We start from the raw sequence: 24382 nt of genomic DNA, 5'->3' as shown, positions 1-24382 counted from the left end.
TTGAATCAATTATTTTTATAACTTTATTTGTCATTTTGTTCATGTACAAAAATACATAATTTCACTTCTCGTGTTAAATTATTTCATGTGTCGGTCTGGATAAAATTGAAATTCTATCCGAATCAATGACAAATAATGTAACAGAAAGTTTGTTTACAAATAAAATCTTATCCACCATTAAAAAATAATGCATCAAATAAATACAATTATGTTGATTATTACACGAATATAAATCACACAAAGTTCAACAAAACTTTTTACACTTAATAGGAGAAAAGAGAAAGTTTGCCGTCCATATCGTCTCTCACAAGTCGATTGCGAGCCGCTCAATTTCATTGATGATGTAGTTCATGTCGGACTTGTCCAGCGATGAATTCTGCAGCACCAACCTGAAGAAGTTGGGTTTGTCGTGTATGGGTTGATACGTGATCATCATTGAACCTTCCCGCATCATGCGCTCCTTGACTTTTGGCGCCACCTTGTGTAACCTTTCGGCAAACTCGGCACTGTCCCTGGGGATGCCTCTCAGACTCAGTGGCACATACCAGAAGCAAACGTTGGTGCATTCCGGATTTTCCACGACCATTTCGAATCCCGCGCGAGCTTTAATACTGCTGGTAAAATATTCAGCGTTCTCAAACACTTTGTCAATGTGTTGTTCCAGTCCAGACGACCCCTTGGCGCGCCACATAAACCAAAACTTCAGCACATCTGCCCGACGGCCGCACTGGATGTGTTTGTCGCCAGTATCGTAACGTGTATCATAGAATTTATCCTTCTGGAATAGATAGGTAGCATTTGTCGAGTGACATTTCGACAAGATATCCTGGTGGCGGGTTAGAAACGTCGAGCACTGTTGAGGAGCGGCTAGTAACTTGTGTGGGTTCCACGTGACAGAATCTGATCTACAATTAAAGAGAAGGAAACAGATATGAGAGCATGTTCATCTTTCTAACTTCTTCAATGCATACATTAAAAGTCGTGTTCAGGATATGTATAGATTAGGTGACCAAGACTTCAATAGTCGAATCAAACACCTTCTCAACGATTCATTCGGTACATTAGCGTGGATAAACAAATTGATTCTCTTAAACTTTGCCGTTCCATGAAATGTGCAACATATTAGGTATGGTTGAAGAACTACGACTTTCTTGTGTCAATGTCGGGGATAACCGCAAAACTGCAGTTGGTTGGCCTTAGTCACTGGTAATTAAGTAGTTCCACTAACACAGAAAATGTGTTTCTGCAGTGCACGGCCAACGCCTCGTATTCAATTATAGCGTCAAGTGGAGGTGGCAAAAAATGCAGCACAAATTATATGAACAACTGCACAACAGAAGCACATAGTCAGTAGCAAAACATTAGCCGGCATTATTTTGCAGATATTTGAAGCTTCCCAACTCACAATGTTAAGGTACGGAAGTGAAATGCAAAGATTAATCTTGCAATGTGTAGTCTATTGAGATATCATTAACCCGCGTTTATTGTGTTCTGATTTCTGTACTCTAGAACAAGAAAACGGAAAGTTTACCAACCTTGGTTCGAGTAGGAAGTTGATTAATTCTGTTCAAACCCTTCAATTCCTGTCTTCGGGTTATTTACAACAGATCCAGTTGCGGAAATCTCTCAACCAGTTTGTGTGATTTTTTCTCTCTCTACAAGTCTCCGAAGTGGCACGAGTTCTTGATTTGGCATGTCACCTCTGAGGTGAATGCATAACTCTACCACGCGAAGCTCAGTTTGTGTTTTAGCACTGTTGAAGCTCTATGCGTAACATATCAATGATAATGTAGACACTTTTTTTGTTGAGGTGTTTTTTCACAAATGAGGAAAAAAATGTGCAACGAAAATATAACTGACAAAATGGTATTATCATCAACTGAAATACACTTAATTAGCATGAGCAATACCGGCTAGAATTATTTTCAGTCGCTATGAGTTTAAAATATCCTTTTAGCTGAAACGAGTAATAAACAATCACATCAAGTGCAATGCATTATGCGATAGTAATTATACATTAACATTGATCTCTGACTTTGAACAAAGACGAATGAGTTGCACATATCTAGAATAAGAATGCCTCCTGGAAGTAGTCATATGAGTCAGAATGATTTATTTAAAAAAAAACCCAGAGAATCCCAGACCCAGAGAAGGTCAATGAGAATTGAAAGCACCATTCTCTCTAGAGTTTCTAAGTTCTGTGGTTTGTGTAATCTGCAAATAGAGAGATTTCAGTTCGTCTTAGATTATCTAGTTGTTCGGAGAGTTTGAATACTATGGTCCCTTGCTACTATTTTGTTCGGACCCTAGACACATCTGTGGAAACTATCTTTTGATGCTTTTTTGAAGCACGTAATTACATAAAAAAGCAAAACTTTTTTGTTCATATAACATTCTATGTGATCCTCTACATGCGACTACTCAAGGTTTAGTATACTCGTATGTTACTTTTTGTACAACTGTGTCAATGATAGTTGACAGGCGTGGCATCGGTGACGGTTAAGCGTTGCTTCGATTCGCAAAATCGATTGCAAAACATCATGGTTGTTCGAGCATGTACTTTCGTGCTTTGCAGTCATAATCCGGATCTAACCACTCGATCTATTATTGTGTCATTTTTATATACATCTAGTAAATTATGTATTTCTATTTCTAAAAAATGAGTATCTTTCCCAAGACAGAACATGAAATAGATCGATATCAGAAATGATGATTAGCACTTTTAATTTCTTTTGAATAAGGTACAACTTGAAAGTTATCTTAAAGGATCACTAAATAAATAAATTGAAATTTGTTTGCAGCATATACAAGATGAAGAAGATGAAGATGAAGAAGTATAACAGATGACTTTCGATATATAAAAGGGGATTTCACAATGGATGATTAAAAAAATATCAATTTTGAAAATGTTTAGTTTTTATATGCATTGTTTCAACTTGTCCGTAGAGCGAGGTAAGTTGAAACGCGGAACTATTATGACTTTAATGTGCGGTTTTGCTTCTCGAACTATCTACAACTGATTTATGAAACACTAAATTGAAAGAATTATATATAAACATTTGGAAAAAAAGGTTTTGGACCACGTGAGATATGGGGGAGTAGTCTAATACACACAAAATGTACTCTACATACTAGGAATTAATACAATAACAATAACAATAAGAATACTTTTTTCAGATGCTTTCGTGTTATAATGGAGCACCTCGAAACGGCCACTAATGTGGTTTATGGAATCATTCAAATATTCAAATATTACGTAACGCGCTCAAAAAGGAAGGAGGGGATGGCTTATGGGAACTTGTTCAGAAATAAATCCAACTGAATCTAAACATTTTTATTTAAATGACTATTTGTTACATGGTTCATATATAAGAGGGAGTCTAAAATAGTAAAAAATATGCGTTACGTAATATTTGAACGACCCCTAGTTAACAAATTTTACTTGTGTCTGTGTATTCATAAATTATGTAGAACATACTGAGGAACGAAATATGAATGATTCTTATTTTTTATATATCATTTTTTATTCATACAGCAATCACCGACAAAAAATCGTCTGGCTTTTCCAGCCATGTTTAAAAAATAATCGATTTTCACTGGTTTCTACTTACCCAGAGTCGAAAAAATATGGGGTGAGTTAAAATGCTAAGAGTTATACGGTAAAAGATTTTTCAGTTAGTTTTCAAAATACCACTACACTTGATTATCCTTATTTGATTACCTGACTTGTGGTTCTGGCGATATTTTTGAAAAAATAAGTGTTTTCGGATCGATAGAGTCAGCCCGCAAAAATGTTTGTTTTGATTTCACCGAACAAGGAAAAATAAACAAAGGCGCAGATTGCGTTAATGCATTTTAATATTCTGGTAATGGCTGTCAAATAATGGGTTGAAAAAAAATGTTTACAATATATATTTTTATCACGTCAATCCATCATCCCTGGTAAATAGCGGAACATAGGGGAACCCGGGGCAAGAGTGCCCTTCTGATTATTTTGCCTATTTCCATCTTTTACAATTATTTAACTACAGAACTTTGTTTTATACAGATACTGCATATATCTCACATATTATCAGCCAGAACCTTAAATATTTTTTCATTGGAAAACAGATAAATACTAACTGAGCTTCTTACTTTCTTTATTCTTACTGCAATCCATATAAGAACGCACAGGCGCAAATTAACGAAATACCCTCAGTTTCTATATGTTTGCATGACTCCACCCATAAATACAAATAGAATAATCATTTTTCTTCAACTTACTGTATGAACTCATTTAAATCGTACGTATTTATATCAATAAAAAATAAATTTGTTATCTCTCAACTTCCGGGGCAAAAAGAGCCATTATTACCGGGGTAAAATGCCATAGTCGTAAACTCGAATTCGATCTGTCAAACGCAAATAGTGTAATGGTGGTTGTGTTTGTTGTGGTCATGGTTTGTAAATATGAACGGATTTCGTTCCGAAACCAGTGGCAGATGGAAATTATGGTTGTTGCCGTACATTCTGTAAATCATGGAGACGAGCTGCGGAGGAATATAGTTTGCCCAGAAGAACATTGGCCAAATACGTGCAGAAGTTAGGCCGTTTTAAAACTGTGTTTTCTAAACAACAGGAGGAGTAACTCGTGAGTCACATCCTTAATATGCAGAAGTTTTTTATGGGCTGACAACACACGACATCCCGAACCTAGGGTATAAAATCGCAGAGCGAAATAATTTAGATCACTCTTTCGACAAAACATCCAAATTGGCCGCAGAAGATTGGCTTGCCGGTTTTCGTGAACGCCACCAGAACTTGAGTTTGCGTTCTTTGGAATCACCGTGAATTTCACAGTGCTTTTTTCATCAAAAACTATATTTTTATAAGATTGGCACTCTTGCTCCGTACTGGTAAAAATACAAGCCAAAACATCATTTTTGTAAATGAAACATTTTCATAGTAAACATAACTTTTGAACAATTTGATGCATAGCTACACATAAATAGGAGTATAAATGAACAAACCAGCAAAACAAATGGACAAAAAATATAACAAAAGAGCATTCAAAAACGCGTATTAGCTTGAGGTGGCACTCTTGCCCCGGGTTTCCCTATCATGAAGGATGGGCCATTTGCTGTTTTCTTCGCGACATAAATGAAAAATATATTGAATTAATATTTATGAAATCGGCGACAAATTACAGCTCCTGTGGCGGACAGGCAAAATCAACAATTTCAGGTTCAAAATTTACGCATTTTTTAAATTGTAAATTTAAAAACCTAACGCCCCCCCATTTTGTTGGTTTGTGGATGTAGAATGATGTCTCTATTTTGATTTTGACTTTTGTTATCAAAACAGTGTCCGAGCGGGATGAACAATGCCTCAAAATTTTTCTCCGAACTACTCAACTGTCTTCTTTTTCTTCTTCAAGTGATCTAACGTTCCTAGAGGAACTGCTCCGTCTCAACATAGTATAACTTGCGCCATTTTCATTAGTACTCAGTTACCAAGGTGCAAGTCAAAAGAAATTTCTTTGACGAAAAACGGAAATGACTATTTATTTATTTTGGCTTGACGTTTTTACAACATGGCCTGATTCACAGTGTCTTGTTTAACATTCATTGCTTGGTGTTTTTGTGGTGCGGCTTGCAAGGTCTGCGACCAACCGCACTATCTCGCAGGAAGACCATCATGATATTGCTGTTTTACGTCCCGTACCACCTGGACTGGGCAAAGACGCTAATTCGCTATTTCCGGTTAATTCGCAAAGACGTTAATTCGCTATTTCCGGTTTTTTTTGTAGTTTTTCTTGGAGACTGGCAATGACCATTTGCTCTTCCCACCACACCCTAGACAATGTTGACCTGAACCAGTGCATAAACATTTGCATCGCACTTCTAGGTGGATTGACACTATCTTCGTAACCCAAATAATTATTGAAGACACTTACATGTTGTCAAATTAAATTGAATTTATTGAGAAATTGATTTCTAAATATTGATGCATGTAACAAAAAGTCCAAAGTTTGAACTTTGGATTTCATGCATAAATATTGCAAATCGACTGCTCAGATTCGGATAGAAAGCAAATACAATTAATCAATGATGGTCTACAAGGCGTTTTGGAGATAATGAAAGAACGAAGTGCAACAATTTCTGAGGAAAATCGGATAAGAAACGAATTGAACGAGCAGAGATGCGGATGTCAGAAGCAGCTAGAGAGGCCGGAAAGTCCAATTTCGCAACAAAAAAGCGATAGGAAGATACCCTTTTGAAGCGTTGTGGTCCAAGGATTGCATACTGAAGATATGATGTAACGATGTAACGAGCCGAATGTATCCAAAATTTGAAACGCGTTTTTCTCGAAACCATGTTTTGCCGGAGGGAGTTCTACCCCCGGAACGGTCCATCCGATTGTGATGATTTTTTTCCTCAGATTCCCCACTAAACTTCTTGTCATCGTACCTAGGATTTTTTGATATTTTGAAAAATAAAATTTTGATTATTGTTTTTATCTCGATTTTTGAGGCAAAACGCTTTTTTTACAGAAAAAATCCTATGTACGATGACAGGAAATATACTCTGCGTTTCATAATTATAGCACCATTCCATTTTTTAGTGTTTCCAGAGATATGTAAGAGGTCGTTTGAATTGAAGTATATAGTGTAGAATACAGTAACTATCTTCACTTATAAAACAGGCCATTTACCTTAATTGCTGTGCTCAGGCGCGAAACATTGAAAACAACTGAAATTCCTGTGTTTCATAACTATAGAACCAGATGGAAAAACTCTCATTCCTCTACGTCAATTAACGTCATTAACGTCAATTTCACATGGATTATAAAAAGTTTCTAATTCGTAGATCATCGTTAGTTCAGTTTAAATGAACCATTCGGGGTGGTTTCGACCAAGCTGCGCCATATGTGTATTTCGTTCTACGCAGAGAATACTGCTCGTTTAAGCCCTTCAAACCACTCATACTGCTTGTAAGCTGCATCAACTATTCGTACGATCACTCCTCATATGTTATTGATAGAGTTTCGATCTGGTAAACAAGCTGACCAATCTGGAATCTGAAGCCTACTTATTAAACCATGCCATGACTTTCCGGATTTTATGAATTGATGCCAAATTACCGAATTACCGGTGTTTTTGATGAAAAAACAGAAGTAAATGATTCCGAAGTACTTTGTTGTACTTCTGACTGTTCATTCGTGTTGATGGTAAGCTATCTGAACCAGGCCTTTTTGGAAAGAATTCGTCAAGTTTCCATCAATTTTTCGACCACAACTGTTGAGACGTGAAGCGTTTCACATCATATTTTCCAGACATGGCTCCCTCGGAATACTATTTGTTTTCAATTTGAAGAAACGGCTTTAGTTTAAGGTCTTACTCAAACGAGGTAATTGCAGCAACGAATTGAAATGTTTCAGACGGGCTTTTCAAACGACACTCGTATCTAAGAGCGTGGTGTATAAAATAGTGTATTAGTCATCTCTTTTTTTATTTATCCTATTCTAGTTCATAAATAGATCATATTAGGTTTGAGAAAAATTAATCGATTATTTTTCAAATAGATTATTAAACTGTAATTCGCGCTTATAAATGATTTCGGGTTACGCCGACTGGCGCCAGAAAGATATTATTTTGTACTAAACTGTATTGTCTGAGTGCGCCTTGAATATGGGCACCAGCAAATGTAAAATATACAATTTTCTACAGTTTTACTTCGAAAAAAGCGAAACGCGAGCCAAGCGGGTAAAAACGTATAGTGTTTATCGTCTTGGATCTGAAACAGTCGATCACGCGCAATGTTAGTTATATTTTTTTGTAGCCGTTATTACCGATATTACTGTTATTTCGATAAATTAATATTATAAACTGTCGATTAAATATTATAAAAAACTGACGGAAATTCCGATTAAATAATGCATAACTGGCTTTGTTTAGTTTTAATAAAATGAAATAATCTAAATGAACTCACTTTGGTGCATTAAAAGAGACGTTGTCTTACGTCACAATTATTATGAGCAAATAAGATAAATAAAGAAATAAATAAAATAAAATAATTGTTATGTGCGAATTTGACATTTGAATTGCATGTAGAGTAATGCGGGGCAAATGTGCGCACCTAACTGTTGTCGTCCAATAACTCTTGAAATAAAAGCAAATAAAATTCCGTTTGCTTACCAAATTGTAACTATATATATTACCTTCGAAACGTAGTACAAGCATTTCTCGAGTTGTGTTTGTAATTGGACAAATACCTATTTGAATACAAAAAGACAAATGCGCCGTACGGGGCAAAGGTGCGCACTTATTGAATTGAACTTCTGAGATAACTTATACCAAAAATAAATGCTTTATCAACAGAAGCGGGAGATGCACCATTACTCGAGAGGCAGGAGGGGGGTGTTCTGTGTTTTTTTGGGTGGAGAAGAGTGGGTGTTATAGTCGAACATACCACGTGGAAATTTTTGGGAGGAAGGAGACTGACAATATAAGTTATCCGAAAATGTCCAACATTTGAAACAGAATTCGTTTTTATTAACAAACTAGCTGACCTAGCGAACTTCGTCCCACCCACAATTGATATATTGATATAAATCATTTCGAACACTCAAGTTCCCACAGAAATTATTTTTATTTACGTAATCTATACACGCGATATATAATTTCTTTTTTGACATATAAACCTGATGCAGACTAAGACGCATCAATCCTGATACTGACTGTTTAAATCCGTGGCTCCGTTCTTGAGTTAAATCGTGAGGAACGGACACTAAATCATTTTTATTTATATAGATCAAGTTTATAAATACATAGTTACCTTAACTTGATTTATTTGAAAGTCATTGTTGAAAAAAAAACAATATTGATTTGAAGTTCATTGTGAAAACATAAACATAAAAAAAACATAGCCGTTATTAAATTGAATGCATGGTGAAAATAAAAACATTTTGAATTATTTTTAAGCAATTGTTTATTTTTATTCCTCATCTTGGATTTCGGTTCTGAGGATTCCAACGCTTTGCCTTGGAGCACTGTTGCTTCGTTCCGTTGTTGTGAGGTTCGAAGAGACAGACGGTGGTTCACATGAAGCTTGAAGCCCAATCTCTTCCTGCTAGTTTTGCAACTTTGTTGAATTCGTGCTGGAGGTTGTTGGCTCCCGAAAAATCGAACGCCATGCGCCGTAAATCTTTGAGAGTCACATCATAGAAAACTTTGTCCAGTGGCCTGTAGATCCTCAGACTGCTCACTCGTAAATACCTATCTGAACCGCACTAGGTGCTCGCTGACACATTCCAGCAGAAGTAGAAATGTCAATAAAAGAAGAATCAAATCATAAATCACTTTCTGATATGAGCCTCTTCCTCAGAGTTGATTCAGAAATGCCGAGCTCTGCCGCAATCCGACACATCGAGACTTCTCCCGAAGCCTATGTCGGGCCATTTGAGCATTTCTGGAGTGCATTTCTTCAAATCAGTTTTCTTCTTGTGGGTCCCGTTAAAAAATTTGTTGAAAACATTTAATAAATTTTTTTCAGAGCAAAACGCTAGTGCGAGCTTTTACCCCAGAGCCACTGCGCACCTTTGCCCTACAAGCAATTTTTGAACTAATCGAATTTTTTAAAAAAGCTCTTGAACTTTTTCACTAAAACGAATACGCACAATCATCTACTATAGAATGAAGGATTCCGTGACAGTGTAGTTTCGAACTTTCCAGTTATTTTAAGTAAGTTAATCGTCATCTCCAAAACTGAAAAAATTAGATCAAAACATCGCAAAACTCTTTTTACCTCATAACTTTTTGCCACTTTCATAAAATGTATCTTTTTTCATATGTGTGAGCTGCTGGTGTAATAATGTATCAAACGACTACACTGTTGTCGAAATTTTATGCTCGTTTGCTTCAAAATGGCCAATGCGCACCCCGTATTACTCTATGGGGCTACTCGCAGCCGAGCTACTTCAAAGTTTTTTGGTTTCAAACTAGCGAGTAGCTCCATACATACAAATCAAATGTCAAATTTCGTGGTATGGGTGCGTTCGTAGTTCTTCGGATCGATTGACGTTTACTCGCAACCGAGTAACTCACAACGTCTAAATCCTGCTTAAGTCTTACTTATTATCATTGTACGTGTAACAATATTTTTTTTTCAAATATCGACAAAAACAAAAACCAACACTGTCCAAGCAGTGGCTTGGTTTTAACATCACACACTAACGAAAAAAAAGTACGCTAATTCGCAAATCTTACTTGAAAAGTTAATTTGTTTGAAAATATTTATGGTGCACACTCAATTTTTAAATGACCAGAATAGAGATTGTTTTCGACTTTTGAGAATAAATAATTAGCAAAAAACTTTTCGTGAAATTTTATTGCGCGTATAGTTAGTTAAATGCGTGTGTGTTATTAATATGCAACAAAAGAACAAATGTATTCAAATATTTTTTCACCAAATAAATGGAGAGCATCGTCAAGTAGCAGTTGTACACTAAATTTTGCGATTGACTGTAATTCGAATCATTCTAACTGAATAAATAAATCCTTCAATTCGATGCAAAAATAATAAATATCTTTTACTGCACTCCATATTTAAAAATGTTATCGTGAATAATATGGTATCAATTACATGACTGTAATTCGATTCATTGGACGGCCGTCCGATTCGATTACTTATCGCCCCATAAGTCCATTTTTTTTGTTTATTTGCTCCAGCAATGGAACATTAAAGGAGCTACTCGCTTAAAATTAATTTAACATGTCAACCCAATGCAAACTTGTAAGAAAAGAACACATTAAGGAAGAATTAACGAACGCGAACATGATTGTCCGAGTTGTTAAACCAGTATTACCCATATTAACACCGCTCGCGTGTTTTTTATCCGTAATTATTACCCGAGAACTTCAATTATTGCCTGCGATTAACATTCTGCTAAACGCTACGAGAATGCCACTTACCGTTCAATTCCCTTCAACAATGATCGGTATTTCTTGGACATCAGAGCCCCGCCGCCCCATGCAGCATCCACGTGCATCCAAAGGTTGTACTTCTGGCACAGATCGGCGATGCGCTCCAGAGGATCGAAGGCACCTATCACGGTAGTCCCGGCGGTGGCCGACACCATGAATGGAAGAGCGCCTTCTGACTTGGCACGCAGAATTTCAGCCTCTGCGGGTGAAAAAAAATTGGGTGATCAGTATAAACCTATAGGGCTGTTTGACGATATTACCCAAATGATCCACCTTCAGCTTGCCGATGTCATCGGTACGAATCGGATACACGTTGTCCGAGCCTATTCCCATGAACGAGGCGAGCTTTTGTACGGAATAGTGGGCGTCCTCGGATGTGAAGATTACTAATCGGGGAAGTGAATGCAGTCCTTTTGTCTGGAATGGAAAAATCACGGAAAGTTAGTTATTAGCTGATGGATTGGACGGTCTAGAAAATTTGCGTTGTGATTACGTTGTCAATAAAGGCAATTGGAAATCGTGATTTTTCCAGATTAGACGCACGTCTATGATTATACGTTCAACTCAATTAAGTTTATTAGCAACATACAGTTGTGTTTGAAGCAAAATAAACTCCAACTCAACTATGAATGAGAGCCGCCGGGGTTATTTACAGGGAATCACGCGGGAAGCGTGCATTATTCTCGCATTCAGAAGTGGAACCCATTTATTGTGTCTACAGTTCGGTTGTATACACAGATGAATTTGCTAGTTTCACGTTTACTATTTTTCTGTCAGATTTGATTCTCGTTACTATTTTGACACGCTAGCGATAGGTCATTCATATGCCGGTGGAGTGCTTACGTAAAATTAACTAATGCATTGATACGGTTATCGACGCTATCATCATGATTTGAATATTGCATAACTCGCTGTAATAAATTATAGAACCTCGTTCGATGGATAGTAGGAAGCAATTTAAATAACAGCACTGAAAAATCATTCGACCAATCGCTAATGAATGAATGCTTTTGAAAATATATTAAGGTGTGATTATCTCCTCAATTTTGTATACAGTTGAGAAACAAATGTACATATGATTAACCAATTAACCATTCTATGCCAAACCGATGTACTGGTTCGCAGATTTTCTTAGAAACTGGGAGTTTTGTTCCTTTTCGCAAACTATTAGACTCCAATTTTTTTATTCTTACATTAAGGTGTCCATTTCCATTTCAGGGTGCTCCGAAAAATCATTTTTTCACCATTTTTCCAAAATTCATAACTTTTGAACAACTGCACCATTTCAGATAACATAACATTGATGTCAATGAGCTAGTTTTCTATGGAAAAATATAACACTATATAAAATATAACAAAAATATTTGAAATTAGTTTTGGTCTCGGTAATTATTGATTGTATTTGTTTTTTATAGTTTTTATAGCCTCGGGATTAAGGGCGCTATATTTTTTTAATTTTTTCTTGAAAGCTGAGCCTTTTTACATAATATATCCAAAAATCAGAGATCAGAGAAGTTCTATCAACTACTACCGAGCATACGAAAGTACCTGGTAATTAAAACAAATTTTGTTTGAACTATGCATATTCATATCATTTTTTTTTGTTTCCAACCGCTCGCTCTACCTCAAATAACCGTTATCGATGATTGGTCTGTTTCATTTTTTATTGCACCCTAGTAGCGATCGTAAATAGCAGTTACATCGAAGCGACTCGCGTGCCATAAACCGGAAAAGGAACCAGTTTTCTTTTTGCTACAATATCAAAACACAAAATACGATCATCGTTAACCGAGAGCGATCGATGACATGTATGACATTGAATCGCCAGCTAACGCTAGATCGCGTTCACCAAAACAGTGAAAATTTGCCACAAGGAAGCTAGGCTCCGGAGCAAGTGGTGTGTTAGCGGTTGATCTCGGAGGCGAACTGAAGCCACGTGCGCCGAACGAGTGCATTGAATCCTATTTCCAGTAGGGCAGATGTTCCGGTTATAGTGGGTGTACTAGTAATAGTGGTATAACAAGATTTAGAAGCTTTTTTTTTAAATAATTTTAATAATTATCAGATACTTTGTATTGATTCTGAGAAAATATATCTACGATTCGGTAATGGACTATTTCATCAGTCCTGTTCCATTAATAGTGATCTAGTGGCCTGCTCCAGTCAGCATTTGAGGTTAGATTTGTTGAAAACTGATGATTTGATGAAGGATAAATAGAACTTCAAAATAAATCAGTTATAAAAATGAATATCAACTACATTCTGTTAATCATATACCGGAAATTTATCCTTCCAAGCAAAATGCTTTATTTATCTTCTAAATTTATATTATCGCCTTAAAATAGATCCCTTCTAATGCCATACACTTTTTGCAATGAACAATCAAATCTTCGGAACACTTCATAGCTGTATTCAGGAATTGTGTTCAGTTCATGCAGCGAATTCGTTTTTATGTTTTCAATGCTGTCAAAACGGGTCCCACGAAGCGGAAATAGATAGGCTGATCGTACCGTTTTGAACGGGACAGTACCGTTTTTTCGACCATTTTTGATTATCCTGTCTTTTTATCAATTTGTGCCGTATTTTGAGTATAGAGAAAATAATATTCCTTTGGTATTATTCTCAATAAATTGTTTTTGAATGATCATCTATAACATACAACATCCATTGTCAGCATACCACAAGATTCCATTTTCTTCACTTGTCCGAGGCTCATGCGATAGCGTAAAGATACTGATTCAGAATCTGTTCGATTTTTTTGTGTATGTGTACGCCTTGGCACGCCGTTTTTTTTTAAATTTTCATAAATTTTTCCGTTAAAGATTTGATAAATTTTAATACTGTCCATCGAAGTTTGAACCCTCTCATCTTGGTCCACCTCAACGATCTCTTCATGTCTGCAGCATCTCGAGTCACTTTGCCACCCCTCTTCAATTTCTGCTTGATAATTGCCAAATATTTTCCGATTGGGCGGAATTGGGGTAATAGGGTGGATTAAGCTCTTTTCCAATGTAATCGACCCCATTGTCTCTGCACCATTGAAGCACCTTTCGACTGTAGTGGCAGCTTGTCAAATCTGACCAAAAATTCACCGGGCTCTAATAAACGGAATGAGATGTTCCTGCAGGCACTCTTCCTTATATATTTTCGAGGCCATTGTAATGTTTGTGACGAGAACCTTGGGTTTCTGTCCACAGGTGCTAAACCCTTCCAAATCATTCTAGCAATTTTATCAGCGAAAACGAACTTAAATTTGCTGGGGACTTCTCCTTTGACAGTAGCTTTATATAATACAGGCCTTGGAGCTGTCCAAAATCGATCGTACGTTTTGTTCCGTTTGGTTGCTTGTGAGCATGGAGATTAAGATAACGTTCTCGCATATGGATTCTCCGAATGGTACTTTGGTTAGAGTTGTATTTGTTTGGCGATGTCGTAGTCCGAGAATCCCGGATTTGTTTAATTATTCTAACTGTTCAACCTCCGATTCCGATCGTAAGCTCAACTACAACCACAACGTCCAACAATAGTTGACCGTTCACGGAAATGTTCCAGCACATTTTAACGCTCGATTCAATTCCTTTTAGCAATTTCGCCGATTTTAGCAGCTGACTGTGCTCCCATGGCCGAGTTGTTAGCGTCAAATCTAATATGCCGGGGGTTCGGGTTCGATTCCCGTTCTGGTAGGGGGAATATTTCGTCAAAAACAAATTTCTTCGTCTTGCACTGTGGTCACGCGTATTCTAGAGCTTGCCACTCAGAATGCATTCAAGGCGTGTTATTTGGTATATAAATCTCTACTAAGTACTATTAAGAATGACGCTAGTAATATTACTTTGAGATGGCGAAGTTCCTGTAGGAACGTGCCATATGCCATATAAGAAGAAGAAGCAGCTGACCACGCCGGATTTTAATTGTAGGTGTCCAAAATCAAAGTTCTTTTCTCGGTTTCCATCCTGCACAACTTTTTTTTCAGAACAAAACGGATCAAAGAAAATTTAACCGTCGAAAGATACAGGTTTTCAAACAATTTAAAAGATTTCAGATACGCCTACTACGATCGTTGCTATACAATGAACAGTTACTCCGGATTATAACTGAATCAAACCTTAGGAGGAGCTCAACATTTCAAATGGATCTTATCAAAATCCATTCCTGAGTGACCAGATATTTAAAGTAGCATTAGTATGAAACTTCCTGTTCAGATAAACAAAAACATTTAGTTTTGAGTGGAAAATGTTTATGAGAATTATAAATAAATGGATAAAAAGGTGGAGCAAAGAATCCGTGTCAGTTTCAAGACGTTGGGTACAAATATTTTCAGGAATAGAAAACAAATTTCAATAGCTGAAACAATGTGTGCAATCATATTTTGTGTCAGCTTGGTACTGCCGGTTGAAGGGATGTTTTTACGATGAACAATGCGTGGACAACGGAAAAGTGACATTTTTAACGTTTCGGCACAAGAAATTTTATTTGCAACACAAAATTTCACACAGTATGTTTGACCAAAAGAATTATCCATATAAAAAGTTTCCGAGGAAGAAAAAAATAACATGTCATCAATGACGCTGCAAACAAATTAAATTACAGATCGTGCTCAAAATTGACATTAAGACCACTGACCGTAAAACCAACTTTAAAGAAATTGAAAAATGTTGGAGTTGTCTGCTCTTCAACTAGGCGCTGAAGATTATTTTGCTAGAGAAAGGTCTAGTCAGCTTAGTTGCTTATAATCGGAAGAACACATGTGACCGTAGCGGATATCCGACTGGAACACGAAGCAGGGATGAATGGGCTTGGGATCAATGCGTCCAAGACTAAAAAACATGCAAGCATGAGTGACTGAACGTAACAGAATCCCTCTCAAGTGATGTTGTGATCGACGGCTCGAGTAGTGGTCGATTTTTAATTTTATTTTTTTATCGCTTGGCTCGTTGAAACTCGAAAACGCATAGTCTACGAAAGTCGTGCCTACTTAAGGCTCCACAAACTCTATGGTTCAAAAAACTATAACCCCGTACCATGTACAAATCCTTGATTCGACGCCCGAAGAGGACTCACAAGCTCTTGGTGTTTTCGGACGCTGAGGGCTCAGAACAATATACGGCGGTATACAGGAAGTATGAAGTATGGAGTATGGAGTATGAACTATGAAGATGGAGGAAGAATCACGAATTGACGCAACTCTATGGCGAACCTAGCTTCCAGAAAGTCGCCAAGGCTGGACGAGTGCGATAGGCAAGGCATGTTGTAAAATTGCCAGACAACAGCCTTAAAGATGATGTTCACATCAAATCCGGTGAGGACAAGAAGAAGGGGAGCTCAGCGAGAGGGATGGTTAGGCCAGGTGGAGCAGAACTTGTGAGGAATCGGTGCGGTCCTGAGTTGGAGAACTGCAGCTATGAACGGGGTTCATTGGCGAAACAATGCGGTGGATAATATCCAATCTCTTCACGGGATGGAGCATTGTGTGGATAGTGTATGTAATCCTCCCTTTACATCCAATGTATTTCTCCTGCAATGTGCAGTCTTTCCCTTTATACACACCGTGTCAATGCGACACAGCCCTGCGCTCATATTTCGCCCACTTTTAGGTTTAGTACAACCCTGCATCATCTAACCCAATCACGCAGCACGAACACTCGTCCTCTTTCTTGTCTGGGCAGCGGTGAAGGTAAGACGTGTGTTCTGTAGCTGAAGTGTAAAGCAATTCCGAAATGGCTGGTCTCATGGTGGCTGAAATCTACACATTGGCGATCCTGCCAGGAGGCTGTTTTTTTTCCAGCCTAAAGAACAATTTGGAAATATTGTTTCTGCCGCTTATAGACCGGTCATCCGGGAGTTCCAGTGCGTGTTGGAAATTAGTGAGTGATATTAGCCAAGATGAAGGAAGAAAGAGGAAAAGGAGACGGAAAACACGTGTTTTTTTTCTCATGCAGTGGAAAATAAACGAGAAGACTTTTTTTCTATTGTAGTAAACTTAGTTCGGTTTCTTTTTACGTACGTTATTATTTGAAAGCCCGGAACTAGTGGGAAAATGGTAACTTGGTAGCGGATCGAGACGACTGCACTCTGAATTTTGGCAGCGGATCGAGACGACCGCGATGGTTAAAACGGAGGAAACGGAAGCGGATCGAGACGACCGCGATGCTTAGAACGGAGGAAACGGAAGCGGATCGAGACGACCGCGAAGATTATAACAAATTAACTGGTAGCGGATCGGGACGACCGCGTTTGGTAGATGTGGTAGTTAAACACAGTAGCGGATCAAGCAGACTGCGCGAAAAGGCAATGAATTTGGGCAACTTAACGTTAGCCTACATTGATGTAAAATGGAGTAAGACAATGATCGAGTGCTAACAGTTCATCGTTTAATTATTTTTTTTTGCATTTTACCTGAACTGAATAAATGTGTTTTCGATTTTTCTGAGTGATTCGGGAGAGTTTGATGATATGCCATCGGCTGACGAGTTTGGTACCGATAATCAGTATCAGTATCTCTATTAACGTATGAAGCAATTGGGAGAAACACTAAAGCAACAATTGAGAGGCATGGATACCGGTCACGAGGATCCGCATGGGAATTACCGGAGCTGGAATACCGCCAACTTGAGCGCGAGTGCATGGAAAATTAGCGCGAGTGCATGCTCAGAAATTATTCGATGGGAAAATATTCGGCCATTCCCTGACAACGTATTTTTTGACGCAGGATTACGTGTTTTATTTCTGTACTGTGGCATAAGTTAAAATTTTCGAATACGAAAGCGTTACGTTGGAGGTGCAAGGGTTTAAACGTTAATATCTCTGCCGGCTAAACGAAGTGGTATGATAATCACTTTATTCAAACGATAAAAGTATCAATGATGCATACAAATGGTGCCTTTGGTTATGTATTCGATAGAGGAAATTTCGAAATGTTTTATTTGGGGTAAATGGAATATTTCATTATTTCAAAGAAGCCGCTTTGTTAGATAAAAGCAAGACTGCCAATCTAGAATGTTCACGAAGCTTTGAGTAGATTGGTGCGGAAGCTCATGTGGGTTCCGTACATCGTTGGTTTTCATACCATTGGGTGCAGAGAGTTTGTGTACAATCGGTTTGAATGTAATGGTTGTTGATTTTATACATTGACAAAAATATATAATTGTGATGGTGGAACAAATATAAAATCGTCTTTGGCGGCAGTCAATAATAACCTGCTCGACGCGAGGAATCAGAAATCAAAAACAGACGCAAAGGCTAGAGAAGACGCAAGGTGGGCAATTCACCAACTTCCAAGAAGCTATCTCTACAGAACATTCAGAAAGCTAAAGACTCTACCAGGACATTGCCACTCCAGGTAGAAATTCCAAATCCTAACGTTGAACATCGAATACAAGCCAAGAGAACATCTCAATATTTGAAAAATTACATAACAATTGTGGAAGATGAAGCAATTTGGAATCTAACAAGTAAAAAGTGGGATATTTAATTATGTATCTGACAGCAACTCAACTATCTATCCATGAGTTTTAGTTTTTTTTTCCGGAAGAGGGGTGATGTGTGGATAGTGTATGTAATCCTCCCTTTACATCCAACGTATTTCGCTAGCAATGTGCAGTCTTTTCCTTTATACACACCGTGTCAATACGACACAGCCCTGCGCTCATATTTCGCCCACTTTTAGGTTTAGTACAACTCTGCATCATCCAACCCAATCACGCAGCACGAACACTCGTCCTCTTTCGTGTCTGGGCAGCGGTGAAGGTAAGACGTGTGATCTGTAGCTGAAGTGTAAAGCAATTCCGAAATGGCTGGTCTCATGGTGGCTGAAATCTACACAAGCATCAAGCATCTTTTTTATTCAATTTCAGAACAAATTTTCAGAAAATCAACATCAAAATTGAAAAATCAAAGCAAATCCGACGATAAAATTATGATTAAAAATGAAAAATTGTTGAATTTGGCTAAATCAACCGGTTGTGGCAACTTCAAGCATTTACAATATCTTTCGTATGGAAATATCATTCCGACGCGGCTGTAGTGGAACTAACGATCAGCAACTGCATTGAGGGATATCGGGAACAATCAGGACAAACTCACAGTTCTCGGATGCTGACTAAGCAAAAAAAAAACAATTCCATACAATTTACTATATACATCCGTCTAGAACAAATCGGATTCTGAAGCAGAATCTAGTGCCCAATACACGCGATCAAAAATTCTACTGCAAGGCAGCGGCGTAGTGAAGGTAGGTAACGCTCCCGGCAAACTATGAAAATGACGCCCCAAACAGTACCACTTCTTTTGATTATTTCACTAAAAACTACTTACTTAAATCAATGTTAACTTTGCTACTTATACCAATGTTAACTTTGAGCAGTTTATTCGTATTCAGAAGGCTAGAAATCTCATTACTAACCTCGCTTATTCTCAGTCAAATATTTGCCTTGCCTGCTTTAGCTGAAGCAAAATGATTCACAATTGCTTCTAAATCAAGGCCTGCAAGTTATTCTATCTCAATCGAAAGAATTTTCAAGTCATTGGGTCGGTCTTGGTTCATTTTAGAATGCAGATACTTTTTAATCGGTTTAATCTTGCTGAAACGATGCCACTAACTGTAACTGAAAAGGTCAGGAAAACTCGTAGCGCCGTCTAGATGTTAAAATAAACTGCTTCGAGAGAATATCTGAGAATAACGTTCAAGATGCCTAAAGGCGTCGAAGAGTTCAGGTCAGAGAATAGGTACTTCATCTGCGTCTTGAGCACTTCCACCTCTGATACAAGTGCCTCTGTATCAACGTCTGATGAATAATGTTGTTCACAATTTGACACAGCCTGCTTCAATTAATCCATGTTCATAGATCTTAGCAGTGTTGCCACATTTTCATCTGTACCGGAAGGGGAAAATCTTTTTGATCTAGGTACTTTTTCATCCAAAAATCTGTATCATCGAGAATATTCGATGCAGAAAGACACTGTTTTTAGCATAAGAAATACTCATTCTTTGTTTCAAAATATAACTTTTTTGTACTAGCTTCATATTCACATTTTCTTACTACAAATACTACATTTGCTGTGAATGTACATGAACATTTGCAAGCCTTTAGGACACGGAATTCGTTGTCTAGATCTTGTAAAACCCCGTCGTAGAACCTGAAAACGATTCGTACACAACTTATTGAATTGGAAAAGTTTTTGGGATTTAACATTGCAGTAGCTTTGAGCTTCAGATCATTAAAATCGAATTTGTTGCATAGAAAAATCTGAGAATTGAACTTTAGCGTGAGAGGTACGGTACGGTTAACACTACGCCAGATCGCCTCCACAGATGTTTAGTTTCGTTGTTGTTGTATCAGAAAAAAATCATTCGAAAAAAATATTAAAATGCGAGCGAACTGTCATTTCTTTTCAGGCAATCGATTTTTGTCTGGTAGAGATTTCTTTACGGAGCAATTTTATATTTCGGCAGGATATTCATTTCCCATCATAAAAACTGAAAACACTTCCAGTTTTTTCTTTGTTAGATTGATTTTTTTTTCTTGTTAGATTGGGAATGTTTTTGGGATTTAACATTGCAGCAACCTTGAGGTACCAATAATCGATGTCGAATCTTTGCCTTATCTGTTTTCCAACTCCACGTGTTATTAATTTATGACTCCAGAAAATATGTGCCTATCTGTACTTTTTTACAAAAAATGGTAATCTGTCTCGTACAGAATCTGTGCCAAAAAAAATTGAAAAAAGCTGTACCTTTCCAGATGAATCTGTACGTGTGGCAGCACTGGATGTTAGTCCGTCTCCCGTTATGAATGAAAAATCTGATGCTATATCCGCTATAGCTTTCCCACACTGTTCCAACTGCAACTATCTTCACTCGTTAGAAGCGCTGTGGAGTTTCCAGTTTTTTTTTCCGTTTTCGTGGTCGAATAGCTAGTAGTAGTATTGTTAGGGATACCAAGTTAAATACACTTTTCTTTTGCGTACTAAATGACATGATTAGATGCTTCCTTCTTCATCCCCTCGAACGATGCACGCAAGGCTTTAAGGAGTTTACTCGCTACGTCTAAGGTTTTGATTGTAACGATTTATTCACTTTGGCCATACTATTTAGGATTTTCCCCAAAGTTCCAGAAAAAAAAAATCTATTTGATTCAGTCAAACTTAAGTACCGTACACGTTGGCACTGTTGTGTTTGGTCGAATATGTTAAATCAGTGAGAACAAAAAAGACAGAACAAGATCCATTTGTTCCGTCTTTTCTCTTCAACGCTAATACCGCCGTGTTAACGACCAACTTGTACCGGAATGCCCTTTCAACGATACTCTCAAAGCCTCTATAAGTACATTCCAACGTGTAGTTCAACTGCTGAAATATTGTAATATTTCTTTTACAGTTCCAAAGAGCGTAATCATTATAGGTAAGATGCTACTGAAATTAGTTTTGTTATTAGTTTCAATTACGGTCAAAAGCAACTACTCGTGATGGATGTTTTTTACCCAATTAAAAGATGAAATGTAATACGGGGAAAAATTGCTATTGGAAATTCTTGGATTTTGGCACCCTGAAGGGTCAGCGCCTCCGGAAAATGCCTGTTTGCCACCCGCACACTACGTTGCTGCTGCAAGGGTCCAACTTTTGAAATACACTTTAGGCCAAACGTTACATGAGACTCTAGGAGGTGTCCCAAGTGTTTTTTCAGATGAATTTGCTAAAAGAAACGCCTGATCTGACAAGGTACATGCAGCTGCAGACAACAAGCATACAAAGATCTCATGAAGTTTTGACTATCAGTCATTATATCAGAGGCACACTAAAAAAAGATCCTTCACACACCTGCCCTAATTTCACTCAAACGAAAAATATTGAGCAATTGTTAAGCGGAAGTTGAAAAAGAGCACCAAAAAATGATTTAAGACTGATTTAGTTAAGTACATCTTCTTCTTCTTTTTGGCTTTGAGAGGCTTCAAACTTCGCAGTCCATTCGCCTCTATTAGGTTAAGTACAGATTTCACATTTTAACGATGTTATTGGGACGAAAGAATTTCACAAAATTGATTCGACAGATCAATAAGAATATTTACAGCTTGTAGTGGCAATAGGTAAAATATACCATTGCCATCATGGTAGTACATTTCATGAACATGTGTTTTTATAAAGATTCACGTAGATTTGTCAAATCATTCGTATATCAACAGCTGTTGGAAGTTGACGTGTCATAGTTTTTTTTTTTGCAATGGAGAATTTGAATATCGCACGGTAATAACATCCTTAAGGCTGATTTAGACGATGCCAGTCAGCGCTCTAGTTGAGGTATCCAGTGAACAGAGAACAGACACTCTGTCCAAGTTACTTGTACCAGTATCGAACAAGTAATTGGCCTCTATCTTGAACAGAGTGTCTGTTCTCTATTCACTGGATACTTCAACTAGAGCGCTGACTGGCATCGTCTAAATCAGCCTTTATTTTCTAAAGATGTAGAACGAAACAAACTCATAAACAATTGTCATAAGTCTTCATACGCTTATGGTAGAGGTTCATGAATTTGTTTTGATACTCCAAGAAAAAACATCGTGAAACAGTAAATTAACATAAGAATTATTCCAATATCGAATAAACCTCTAATGATGCATGCGTTGGAATCGATTTCAATTGGTCGAAGAGGTGATATCAGCCATTGAGGCGATTTTCGACCACGGACAGTCTCCCGAATTCTCTCTTAAGCGATGGCATCCATTGAACCAAATTATTAGATCGCATTAGGAGATCACTGACCTATTGAACAACATGGTAGACGCTATTACCATGTTAGTTATCAAAATAGACTACACCTTCAACTACCCCGTCGAACTTATTTCTCACAAATAGCCATCGCCGAGACCATTCACACATCTTTCGTTGAATTATTCATTTGCCAGCTGTATACCCAAACATTGATCTATTAGTGCCGGCTTATCGTCCTTGCTTCACTACTGCATCTAATTAAAGCTGCAATGGTCAGTTTCGCCAAGAACACATATAGTTTCTATTCTTCGCCGGTGGCATACGGAGCGGGTCAATTTTTTAGAATGCGCCATCTCAAAATAAACAATTCGATTTGGATACCTAGCCACGTGTCAGACAGATGAAAATTAAAGTATTATTTTTCAGGCGAAGCGCTTTTCTGATTTATGTAACAATACTGATAATATCAAAAGTCACAAAAGGCACTCGTTATTCCCTTGGAATCTAATTCAATTTAGTTTTAAATAAACTGACTCCACATTTTTACACTACCCAATTATAAAGGGTTGTTTCGTTAATCACAAAACGACACACTTTTCGTTCTCACTAGCATTAATTGGTGCTAAAATCATAATTTCACTCGCATACCTTAACATCGGGCATATATTTATGGCGGGCGCAACTGATGGCGTAGCCGTTGGCCATCGATCCACCGGGACAGAAAATTCCATCTCCAGCGCCGTCTGGAAAACCGACAATCGTTCTCATCTCCTTAAGAACCACTTCCTCCATCAGAACAAACACAGGGGATACTTCGAACGTGTAAACACTTGGATTCAGTGCATCAGTTAGTACTTGTCCGGCGAAACCATACGGATCCACAGAGGAGAACAATTGATTCATAAAGTATGGATGGCCCGTTTTCACCGAGTGCTTGATGATTGAATTCGTAAGCTCCAGTAGCTTCTCATCCGTGTCAGGGTCATCTTTCAGCGCCAAATCGATGCTTCGCTTAAGCTGGTCAGGATCCACCCAGTTGAGGACTTTGTTAGCTCGATCAGTTGCGTTGAAAACGGCGCCATTGAGCACTTCCGATAGGAAGTCAGTCAAGAATTTTTGATGTTGGTCACGATTCGGAAGACTTGTGTAACGTTTCGCGTTCGTTTTGTTAGTTTTGTTGTGCTCTTCGTCCTTGCATTTCGATAGAGATTTTTTCAACGGCATCGGAGATACCGTTTTGCCAGTGTTACAAAACAATAGGACATCTTCGTCTTCAGACACACCAGCGCTGTCTGAGCCACTAGACATGTTGGCGTCTTCGATGACCTGTAGAGTCACGTCAAATATTCCGTTTGCAGGCATTTTGTGTTGCTTTGAAAACTCCGCGAGCACTCTTACACTGTCGATAGGATTCACTACACTCGAAGACACTTTTGTTAGTCTAACAAATTTAACAATGTTCCAGCGGAGAACAATTATATGCTTCCTCTACTCTGAGATGAAAAAATTCTAGAGAGCAAGAAGCACTAAGCCGAAGGTGGGCTATTAGGCTGGTCTTGTTCGAAGTAATCGGACACAAACTAAACTGATCCACAACTATGAGGGTGCTTTTATATAGCTACCGATAATGCGCTCGCGCCTTACAACCCCGAGAGCTCATTGCATTTTCTAGTTTACTAAACAGAACACAACCCCACGAGTAGTAGCGTAGCGAAT

The 24382-nt window shown here is 37.9% G+C and overlaps 1 protein-coding gene across 1 annotated transcript; it reads right to left on the bottom strand.

The window, feature by feature from the left end:
• On the bottom strand, window positions 1-24371 carry LOC129776411 (cysteine sulfinic acid decarboxylase). Its single transcript, XM_055782037.1, has 4 exons — window positions 23315-24371; window positions 11224-11380; window positions 10952-11162; window positions 1-905 (listed from the first exon to the last, which is right to left on the bottom strand). Exons 1-4 carry the CDS (start codon window positions 24026-24028, stop codon window positions 305-307), a joined length of 1683 nt encoding a protein of 560 aa, XP_055638012.1. The 5' UTR covers window positions 24029-24371; the 3' UTR covers window positions 1-304.
• Between the last annotated feature and the right edge of the window lie 11 nt (window positions 24372-24382).

This window comes from Toxorhynchites rutilus, chromosome 3 (assembly GCF_029784135.1).
Source record: "Toxorhynchites rutilus septentrionalis strain SRP chromosome 3, ASM2978413v1, whole genome shotgun sequence".
Lineage (NCBI taxonomy): Eukaryota > Metazoa > Arthropoda > Insecta > Diptera > Culicidae > Toxorhynchites > Toxorhynchites rutilus.
Note: the sequence above shows the minus strand (reverse complement) of the source record. Positions and strands in the feature narration are given on the sequence as shown.

What these genes read in the sequence shown, in the direction of transcription:
- LOC129776411 (XM_055782037.1), bottom strand. Translation starts at nt 24,028, where the DNA reads ATGCCTGCAAACGGAATATTTGACGTGACTCTACAGGTCATCGAAGAC. An exon ending in AATATATGCCCGATGTTAAG is followed by an intron (nt 11,381 to 23,314) that starts GTATGCGAGTGA and finishes TTTCCATTCCAG; the next exon opens with ACAAAAGGACTGCATTCACT. An exon ending in GCTGAAGGTGGATCATTTGG is followed by an intron (nt 11,163 to 11,223) that starts GTAATATCGTCA and finishes TTTCACCCGCAG; the next exon opens with AGGCTGAAATTCTGCGTGCC.